Source organism: Gracilinanus agilis, chromosome 6 (assembly GCF_016433145.1).
Source record: "Gracilinanus agilis isolate LMUSP501 chromosome 6, AgileGrace, whole genome shotgun sequence".
NCBI lineage: Eukaryota > Metazoa > Chordata > Mammalia > Didelphimorphia > Didelphidae > Gracilinanus > Gracilinanus agilis.
Window position 1 is genome coordinate 58,013,608 of NC_058135.1, and position 10,826 is coordinate 58,024,433.

A 10,826-nucleotide genomic window follows, 5' to 3' on the forward strand; every position below is an offset into this window, starting at 1 on the left:
AGGAAGGAAGGAAGGGAAGAAGGGAGGGAAGAAGGGAGGGACGGAGGGAAGGAAAGGAAGGAAGGAAAGAAGGAAAGAAGGAAGGAAGGGAGGGAGGGAAGGAGGGAGAGAGGGAAGGGAAGGAGGGAGAGAGGAAATTACTCTAAACACCAAGCTCAGACTGTTAAAAACAGTGCTAGAGATGTGAAGAAAGCATGTTAATGATGCAAACATCACTGAGGTTAGTAGCCAAGAGTAAGTCTCCGGTTATACCAAAAAGGAAGTGATAAAGTTTATCTGCAGATCTTGCCCCAGCCCAGGTTACTTGCCTACCCAGAACACCCAAGGCAGCACCTAGCCCTTCCCAAGAATGACAAACACTTCTTGAACACCTGCTGTGGGTGCAAGACTCTGTGCAAGACTCCAGAGGATGTACAAAGCTGAGCTAAGACAGAGTCTTCTTCTGCCTTGAAGGAATTTTGTAAGGAGAGAAAAAGAAACAAGCAGCTGTTCAGTCATTTTGGTCATGCCCAACTCTTGATGACCCCATTTGGGGTTTTCTTGACATAGATCCTGGAGTGATTTGCCATTTCCTTCTCCAGCTCATTTTACAGATGAGGAAACTGAGGCCAACAGGGTGAAGTGACTTGTCCAGGGTCACATTGCTAGGCAGTGTCAAGGGCCACAGGCTCTAGTCTATGGTTCTTCACCTGGGTTCTATAAACTTTTTAAAGGAAGTATTTTATAGTTGTATATAAATATAATTAGTTTCCTCTGTAATCTTTCATATTTTATTTTATACATTTAATGACATCATTCTGAGAAAGGGTCTGAGATGGCTTTACCAGAGTGGCAAAGGAGCACAAGAAAGCCCCTCATTTTACAGATGAGAAAACTGAGGGGATTGGGGGGTAGCATCTGACCCAGAGCAATACGGAGCACTAGAGGTTTCCTGAGGCAGGAAGACCTGAATTCAAATCCATCCTCAGACACTTGCCAGTTTGTAACCCAGGACAAGGCAATTAATTTGTTTGACTCAATTTCTTCATGGGGATTAACAATAGCACCTATATTCCAGGGTTATTGTATAAATATTTGTAAAGCATTTATGATTATGACTATGAGAATCTAGAAATGAAAGTCTCTACTCCAGTCCTCTATTTTACACAAGAAAACAGAAGCCCAGAGAGGTTAGGAAATTTTCCTAAGGACACACAGCCAGCAAGCTTCTGAGACAGAATTTGAACTCAGGTTCGTAGCACACACTCCATGACTGTGGTTAAGAGAATGACTGGCTGAGCTCTTGAGGAAGTGCTTTTAATATTGTAGGGATCTGGGAGGCAACTAGGTGGATAGAGCCAAGCCTGGAGACAAGAGGTCCTGGACTGAAAATTGGCCTGGGACATTTCCTAGCTGTGTGACTCTGGGCAAGTCACTCTTCTGCTTTCGAACCAATACTTAGTATTAATTATGAGACGTAAAGTAAGGGTTTAAAAAACATTTTATAGGCATGCTCGTCCTCTCTAAGTTTCAACCTTCCCGACCTCTCCTGACTGCACTGAGTATATCAGTAGCTGTACGGAATCCGGCAGATGCCGTACAATATGGCGAAACCCTACTAACCCCGCCCTTTCCGGTTCTGGGCTAGAACCGGAAGATCCTGTGAAATCACTATTTGAACTCTGAACCAGGATCCGCTTCCTTTTCCCTCTTCCGGACGCGGAACTGACAGGTATGGCGGTTTCTCTGGCCTCTGCCTTTCATCCTTCTCAATCCGCCGCCATCCGGCAAGAGGCGGGGGCCAGGGTCAGGCGGGATGGGGTGCTTTCGGGATTCGGGATGCCGAGGAGCGCGGGAGGCGGCTCGGGGCGCGGACAGCTTTCTCGTTTCGGCTTCACAGCCCTGGTGTTTCCTGGCGTCTCCTGGCGTCTCCTGAGAATCCGAACCTCCCGCGGGAGGAACACCGCCGCCGGGGCCGGACTCCCTGGCGTCTCCCTAGACCCGCAGAGGCGTGGAGGGGTGACGGTCCCCAGCCCTCGGACCCCCCACCCCTCCTCACTCCGTTAATTACCGAGAACTTCGATTTGGGCCCGCCCGTGGCTGGGCTTTCCCGCGTGGGGCGGGAGGAGGAACCCCTAAAACTTGTTGGGCCTGGCGCGGCCTTTTTTGTTCTGGCGAGAAAAGGCTACATCATCGGCTTAGCTTAATCCGCCTTCAAAAACGACTGTCAAAACTCTTTAAAAGACTGCCAGGCAGTTCGCGTTCTCGTCTCATATTCAGTATCTAGCCTTGAGGGCACGGGGGGAGTTCCAGCCTCTTTTAAAGTTTGGTCTTCGGCACTCCCAGTTGTGTGACCCTGGGCAAGTCACCTAACCCCCACTGGTTGGCCTTCACTGTCCTTCTGTATTAAAACCAGTACTGAGGGATGCTGCCAAGACAGATGGCAAGGAAGATTTTTTTAAAAAGAAGCAGCTGTGAGTCTCTGAAAGCTGTGTATGCACATGCCTCGTTTATGGATTTTCCGTATATGTAGATATAGCTATTTTTGGATGTGTAAGTAAATATATATGTATATAAAAATAAAATCTGGGGGGCAGCTAGGTGGCTCCATGGATTGAGTGCCAGCTCTAAAGATGGAAAGCCCTAGGTTCAATCTAGCCTCTTGACTCTGGGCAAGTCATTTTACTACAAGTGCCTGGGCCTTACCCCTCTTAAGCCTTAAAAATCTATACTTAGTATTAAGAAACTCACCAGGGTTACAGCACATTGTGTGACACCTGATCACAATAAGGATTTGGCTTCGAATGAACTTTTTCAAAGTTTTGGTGGGGAAGCACAGATCTTTAGGCTATTTTGTGAGGGAAGGGATGTTCTCTTCCTCTCCTGCTTGGAAATCTCTGTTTAGTGCCAAGGGAATAAATATCATCTCCCTTTCAATGGTAGGGGAAATGTGCTTCTCTTTCTCAAATTGAGGGAAGAAAAAAATTGAAACTTGGCAAAAACAAAAAGAAAATACTTTTTTCTTACCTTTGATTTATCCATTGAAAACAGTGCTAGATTTAGATTTTAAGACTAGAGCAGTCCTGCCACTTCCTTTGTGTGACCTCTGGCAAATGACTTTAATCCTTTGATTCCTAATATGTCAAATGATGGTTGGATCTCCTAACCCTAACTATAATTCTGTGACCCTGGAAAACTTGAGAGGCTTCCTTAATGTAGATCTCTGATAAATCATACTTTGACACTTGCTTATGTTAAGGAATCTGTACCAGGTCTGTAAAGATCTACATTGGGAAGTTGACATTTTGTTAGTGGTAAAGAAGAAAAATAGTTGATGTCAGATTTTTTAAAAAATGTTAAAAATAAATGGAAATGTCTTTTTCATGATATTGCTGCTTTTGAAGGGTGAGGAAGGGATGGAAGAAAAATTTTTAGAACAAACGTTGAAAAAGTAATGTCATAATCTAAGAATTTGACTAATACTATACTACTTTTTATTTAGAAATTAAAAATGGTTCAGCGCCTGACATATCGCCGTAGGTTGTCCTACAATACAGCTTCCAACAAAACTCGACTGTAAGTATAACTTTTTAAAAATTTTTTAAGTAGTATTACTTAATTTCTTGAAATGTATTTACTAATTCTTTTCTTTATTTGCCACAGGTCACGGACCCCAGGTAATAGAATTGTTTACCTCTATACCAAGAAAGTTGGAAAAGCACCCAAATCAGCTTGTGGTGTATGCCCAGGAAGACTTCGAGGTGTAAGTACCTGCATTTAGTTATATCCTAGTAGACTGTGATGTCCTTCAGACTAAAGAATATTTTGTTTCCTACCTTCCTGTCCCAGTGACTGCTACATAATAGGCAAGATTAACTCGGACTGAAAAAAAAGTGAACTTCTCAAGTATGCAAAGCAGTGGAAGGGAATTCTATTAAAAGGAAGCAATGTGAGGCCAACACTTATTCAAGTAGTGGCATTGTTGTAAAAATAGAAACACCATCATTGGAAATTTTTATTTTAATTAAAAAATTTTTTTTCTTAAGTAACAAATTTCTGCATGACTTTGCTAAAGTTACAAAACCCAGATCACCTTCCTTCCCCCTGCAGGAGCTGGCAAGCAATTCAATCTGGGTTATGTATGTATTATGCAAAACATTTCCATATTCATTTTTGTAAATGAATAATCTTATAAAACCAACCCCCCCCCCCCCCCAAAAAAAAATATATCCAAATAAACAAGTGATAAATCCTGTTTTTATCTGCATTTATACTCCCAGCAGTTCTTTCTCTAGGGGTGGATAGCATTCTTTGTCAAAAGTTCCTCAGAATTGTCCTAGATCCGATGTATTGCTGTTACTGTGTACAGTTTTCTCCTGGTTCTGCTTATTTCACTCTGCATCAGTTCGTGCAGGTCTTTCTAGCTTTTTCTGAAATCATCCTGTTAATTTCTTACAGCAGAAAAGTATTCCATCATATACCACAATTTGTTCAGCCATTCCCCAATTGAGGGATGTCCCTTTAGTTTTCAATTCCTTGCCACCACAAAGAGAGCAGCTATAAGTATTTTTGTACAAACAGATCCTTTCCCATTTTTTTTGTTTGTTTTTTTATCTCTGAGATACAGACCTAGAAACAATATTACTAGATCAAAGGGAATGTATTGTCCACTGGGCATAATTTTAAATTGTCCTCAAATGGTGGGGTCAGTTCATAGCTCCAGCAATGTATTGTGTCCCAATTTTGCCACATCCCCTCCAACATTTATCATTTTCCTTTACTGTCATATTGGTCAATCTGCTAAGTGTGAGATGGTGCTTATTTGCATTTCTCTAAGAGGGATTTAGAACATTTTTTATATGATTATTGATAGTTTTGATTTCATCATCAGAAAACTGCCTATTTATATCCTTTGATCATTTATCAATTGGGGAATGGCTTGGATTCTTATCAACTTGATTAGTTATTTATATACTTGAGAGTCCTTTATCAGGGAAATTTGTTACAAAAATTTTCCCCCAGTTTGTTGCTTCCCTTCTAATCTTGTTGCCATAGTTTTTGTTTGTACAAAACCTTTTAAATTTGATATCAAACTTATCATTTTATATTTTGTAATGTTCTCTTATCTCTTGTTTGGTCATAAATTCTTTCCTTTTCCATAGATCTGATAGGTAAACTATTCTGTGTTCCCCTAACTTAGAATATCATTCTTTATGTTTAAATCTATGTGCCATTTTGACCATATCTTGCTTGGTATAGGGCAGTGATGGTGAACCTTTTAGAAACTGTGCCCAAATTACACCCTCATGCCACATGTGAACTCCTTCCTTACCCCAGACAAGGGAAGGAGGAAGCATTCCCATTGGGCTGGTGGGCAGAAGAGCAGGTGAAGTGAGAAATGTCCTCAGGCATGTGGAGAGGGGGAGAGGAGCAGCCCCCTCTGGTACCTATGTCAGAGCTTTGCCAACATGGGTATAGGGTGTGAGATAACTAAACCTAATTTTTGCTGTACTGTTTTCCAGTTTTCCCAGCAGTTTTTGTCAAATAGTGAGTACTTATCCCAAAAGTTGGGACATTGGAATTTTTTTAAAGGCATGGTTTAATAAAAATCTATGCTACTTTTTATGTAGGTTCGTGCAGTGAGACCTAAAGTTCTGATGAGGCTCTCAAAGACAAAAAAGCATGTCAGCAGGGCTTATGGTGGCTCCATGTGTGCTAAATGTGTCCGTGACAGGTAAATCAACTTTTAAATTATCTTTTTAAAATGGGAGTGGGAGGGACAGCTTGGTGGCTCAGCAGATGGAGCATCAGGCCTGGCGACTGGGCCACCTACCTTCAGGTCTGGCCCTAGACCCTTCCTAGCTGCATGACCTTGGGCAAGCCACTTAGCCCTAATTGCCTAGCCCATATTGCTCTTCTGCCTTTGAACCTGATACTTAGAATCTATTTTAAGATAGAAAGTAAGGGTTTAAGAAGAAATGGGAGTGGAGGCAGGAAAGGGGCCAACTGGTTGTTGCAAATGTTAATAATGCTCAAAATGGATTTAAAAATGGGAGTTCTTTTTTTATTTGCATTTTTGCTGGATTTGGGAGTAAGCAGGCCAGCCTTTATATTTATAAGCCAGCCTGTGGGTGTGGGTCTAAACAATTTTTTCACTTATTTCAGCCTCACTCATTAGTAACAAGGTTGATGAAAAGACTAATTTAAAGTTATATGTATTATAGAATACTCCTTGGTTTTCAAGATGTGGGCACTGAAGCCTAAAGAACTAAGACTTTGATCTTGATCTCTCCCAGCTTTTGATGCTGTTAACTTCCTTTAAATCCATGACATTTTTCTCTTGTGGATATCTGCCCTGTCTGAAAGTTTGGGCATTTCCCCAGGGTACTGTCTATCCATCCCTAAGCACTGCTTCTTCATCACCAAGTGTTTCACAATGTGTAGGGTGGGTGGGTGTGGGGAAAACTAACAAATGTGGGAGGAGCCTAAAGAATTAAGACTGATCCTGCTGTTCTACTACTCTAGAATCTAACCCTCCTTGATAAATGACAGGCATTGGCATTTAAATCCCTTCATAGTCTGGCTTCAGCTTCCTTATCCAGACTTTTCTCATGTTGGCCATCTTCTGTAGCCGGGCAGTAGATATTCCCAGACATAACATCTCTTCCATTTCATCTTAGTTTCTTTCAAGCCAGGGTACCATTTCCTGATCCCCAAAGATCTCGTTTTTTTCTCTCTGCAGGTAATTTAGCTATTTGTTTACATGCTTATCCTGGCAGATAGAACTTAAGAGTCTGGAAAACCTGTGTACAGGATGACTAATAGACTTCTCTTCATAAGCTATCATTTTGCAATCAGGCCCAAATCCTATGGCTCTATTCCAGTGATTCCCAAAGTGGGCGCTACCGCCCCCTGGTGGGTGCTGCAGTGATCCAGGAGGGTGGTGATGGCCACAGGTGCATTTATCTTCCCTACTAATTGCTATTAAAAGTTTTAAAAATTTAATTTCCAGGGACTGAGTAATATTTTTTTCTGGAAAGGGGGCGGTAGGCCAAAAAAGTTTGGGAGCCACTGCAGTCTATTCCATAGGTTCCTAGTTTTCCAAGCTAAATGGTCTGTGACTCCCAACCACTTCATTTTACAGGGGTGGAAATTGAGGCCCAGTGAAGTTGGCTGACTAAAGCTTTAGTAGAGAATGGAATTTAGACCTAATTCTTTTTCGTTCCAAACTAGTGCTCACAGTCTGGATGGGGAAATGTATGTTGAATGGCATGTTTTAGTGATGGGGAAAGGCTTTTGGCCTCTCCGTGCCAGGTTACCAACATAACAGCTTCACTTTTGCTCTTCCTTCCAGAGGATGAGCACATTCTAGGTGACCACAGATTCTTCACCAGCTTCATGCACATCTGACTGTAGCTCAAGTTTCTGCAAATTTGGGGTTTTAACTCATATTACCTGTTATCCATTCCTAGCTTTAGTAATGAAAAGAGTTGTGGGTGTTTATAATTTTTAAAGCACAGACGTCTTTAGAGCACTCAAAGTCATTGTGAGTAATGCTGAAATTAAATATTTCCATTTTGATAGCCCCCAACTCACATCCTTTTTTTTTTTTTTTTTTTTTTTTTTTTTTTAAACCATGGGGCGAGATTAGCTTCCTAGTCTTTCCTTGCCCCTTGATTACAACTCTTAATAGTAGCAAACTTTTCTTGGGGATGTCACTCTGGCTTTCTTTTGGGTGTTGAATTATTTGAAAATGATTGGATTTGCTATGAAATTTAAGTATTTTTCACTTTGGTTTAGCTTGGGACCTTAGAGAAGTCTTGGAACTCTATTATAAATGGGAGTATTTATATATATATAAGTATATATAAATGTTCACTATTAATAAAACAATTGGAGTTTAAATTCTCTCTAGGCTATAATCTCATCTACCTTTACCTGGTAGAGTATTAGGGAGAAAGTGATGAGGTCATAGGGGATCTCCTGAAGAGGCATCCACATCATATAGCTTTTAAGAGTATGGCTTTACTTGGGATAATTACCTCACCCAACCTTAGTGAAAGAAGTAACTGGTTCCCCTAGGTAAGAGGTTGTGGATTTCATTGACAGTCTGATGAAGCCTAGGAACCCTCAGAGAGATGATTTAAAATGTATAAAACACATTGCAAAAGAAATCAGTTAACATAAGTTATCAAAACATTTTTAAGAATTTCCTGGACTCCAGTTTAAGAACCTCTACTCTTAGAGAAAATGTTAGACTTTGGTTGAATAAATCTCTGCTTTAATTCAAAAGTGTTCGAATTAATTTAGGACTTGTGTTCTGCACAGTCAGTGCCTAGCAGGCACAATGGTAGGTACTTAATAAATGTGTATTGGTTGACATGATTGTTAGGTTTATTAGGTGAGATTTAATATTAGGAATTTTTTTTTCATGAAATGTTTTCTCATCTAGGATCAAGCGTGCTTTCCTGATTGAGGAGCAGAAAATTGTTGTGAAGGTGTTGAAGGCACAAGCACAGAGTCAAAAAAGTAAATAAAAAGGATATGACTTTTTTCAACTAATAAAGAATTTAAAACATGTTTAAATGTTCTGGCCTCTGTATCTAGTCCCTTTTTATTTTGGGAAGACATTAGATTTGGAGCTGAAAGGGGACCCAATAAGAGTCAGTCACTCCCTTTTTCTTATGGGACCTTAGGGCAAATGACTTAAAATACTCCAGTTCCTCACTTGTTAAAATGAGAGGCTTGAATTAAGTGTTTGGATGTTGTACTTTAGCCATGGAAACTGTTTCAGTTACTTGATTTTTAAAAGATAAATCTAAAACACTTGGGACTCTCGAATCTTGTTTTTAAAAGTAACTTCTCAAAATTTAAAAAGAGATGGGTTGATGGAGTTAATGTGCACACCAGGTTGAATCTCATCTTGATCTCCATAGTGAAGCTGCCCTGTGCCAGGCTTGTGGTATGCAAAGAAAGATAAGTGAGTTCTTGGGAAGAGGGACTCAGCACCCTACTGGTGAGTCCTTCCATGGGACTAAGCACTTCTAAAGACAAACCTCTTTTCCTTACAGAGCCACAGAAGGAAGGACAAAGTGATATTAGCTGAAGATGCTAGGCATAGTGGGGTGCTAGTCCTGAAGCCCAAGGAAGGCTTCTACAGTTTAAATCATCCCCTGCATGTCACCAGATGAATGCCAGTTCATAGTTCCCATCCCCAGTGTGATCATAATCATGCACTTGCTCTTGTCACTGCAGGCTACCCCACCGTCTTGATTTAAGAAGTCTGGGTCAGAGACAGAGTGGGAAAGAATTCACCGGAGATTGCTAATAGAACCTGGATTTCCTGTTAATTGGTGATCTGCCAATAAATGGAGTCCAGAGTCTTGAGATCTTAATGCTGTTGACTAGACATAGTCGTCTAAATTGGAATTATATCCTAAAATCAGCAGGACTGGCACCTTGATAAAGGGGGGCCTCAGTGAGGAGTGAATTAATAGTGAAGCTGCACATCTGCAACCTAGTCCCAGTTGACTGTGGCAGGAAGGGGTTAAGTGACAGATTGTTTTTGAATATAACGTACTAGCCCAGGGGTAGGCAACCTTTTTGGCCCTGAGAGCCATAAACGCCACATTTTTTTAAATGTAATTTTGTAAGAGCCGTACAGTGCTCACAGTGCGCTCCTGTAACAGCGCCTGAAAAAAAAAATGGACTTTATGGCTCCTGCAGAAAGAGCCAGATGTGGCTTGAGAGCCATACATTGTCGACCCCTGTAGTACAGAATTTGCTTGCTAGACTATACACACTAGATACAAGAAATTTGTTTTTTCTCTTTTTCCAGTGAAGTAAGAGATGAGAGGGAGAGAAAACAGAATTCTGTTAATTAAGACAATTTAAATAATGGAAATGTTCCAGATGTGGAGCATTGCATGTACTTTAAGGTGACATTACTATATTTTACTTAATTTTAATTTATTAAAAGACCATGGAGTGGGGGTAAATTGTAGATTTAATGTAAAATCATTAGTAAAACTAAAAACACCAGGGGCCACATGAGGTCCTACTGATCTTTAGAAACTAGACCAATTTTCCCCTATTCAATGAAATCAACCTTGATTTTTCTTCACCTGGAAGGGATCTTAAATTCCCTGCTGGTTTTTATAGTATTCTGCACTGGTTGTACATCCTGCTCCAGTTTGTGTTAAATTTATGTACCTCTCCTAGATTGTAAATTTGAGGGCAGGGATTCATTTTCTTTAAATTCTCAGAGTTTAGCAGATTATTTTGCAAAAGGTAACATGTTTGAGTGACTTGTCTCTTCCAATCTCAGGAATGTAATTATGACATTTTAAATCAGTATTTCTGCTGCATGATTATTTGGAACAAATGTATAAAATATGTATTTTCCATTGCTGAATTACTTCAGGGTTGAAGCCCCAGCTATTATATATATTTTGCTAATAGAAATTTTGGTGTTAGTGCAACTATAGAAATTTACCTATTACAAAGTGGTCAGCCTTGCTTGGATATTTTTTTTAATCTTCCTTTTTTAGAATTGATACTGAGTATCAGTTCTAAGGCAGAAGAGCAGTAAGAACTAAGCAATGGGGGTTCAGTGACTTGACCAGAGTCACATAGGAAGTATCTGAAGCCAGATCTGAAACTAGGACCTGCTATCTCCAAGGCCTGGCTTTCTATCCTCTGAACCACCTAGCTGCCCCTCTTGCTTGGATTTTGACAAAAGGTTCTCCATCCTCTTGTTTTATAGACTAATATTTAAAAGAATGTGTGGGATGTAACTGGTGATAAGTATCTCCCAAGTGAATAAAGCAGGTGTTATTTTGAGAAAT

The 10,826-nt window shown here is 40.4% G+C and overlaps 1 protein-coding gene across 1 annotated transcript; it reads left to right on the plus strand.

Moving 5' to 3' along the window:
- Window positions 1-1,676: 1,676 nt before the first annotated feature.
- RPL34 (ribosomal protein L34) lies at window positions 1,677-8,559 on the plus strand. Its single transcript, XM_044680691.1, has 5 exons — window positions 1,677-1,711; window positions 3,482-3,555; window positions 3,643-3,742; window positions 5,610-5,713; window positions 8,432-8,559. Exons 2-5 carry the CDS (start codon window positions 3,491-3,493, stop codon window positions 8,514-8,516), a joined length of 354 nt encoding a protein of 117 aa, XP_044536626.1. The 5' UTR covers window positions 1,677-1,711; window positions 3,482-3,490; the 3' UTR covers window positions 8,517-8,559.
- The last annotated feature ends 2,267 nt before the right edge of the window (window positions 8,560-10,826 follow it).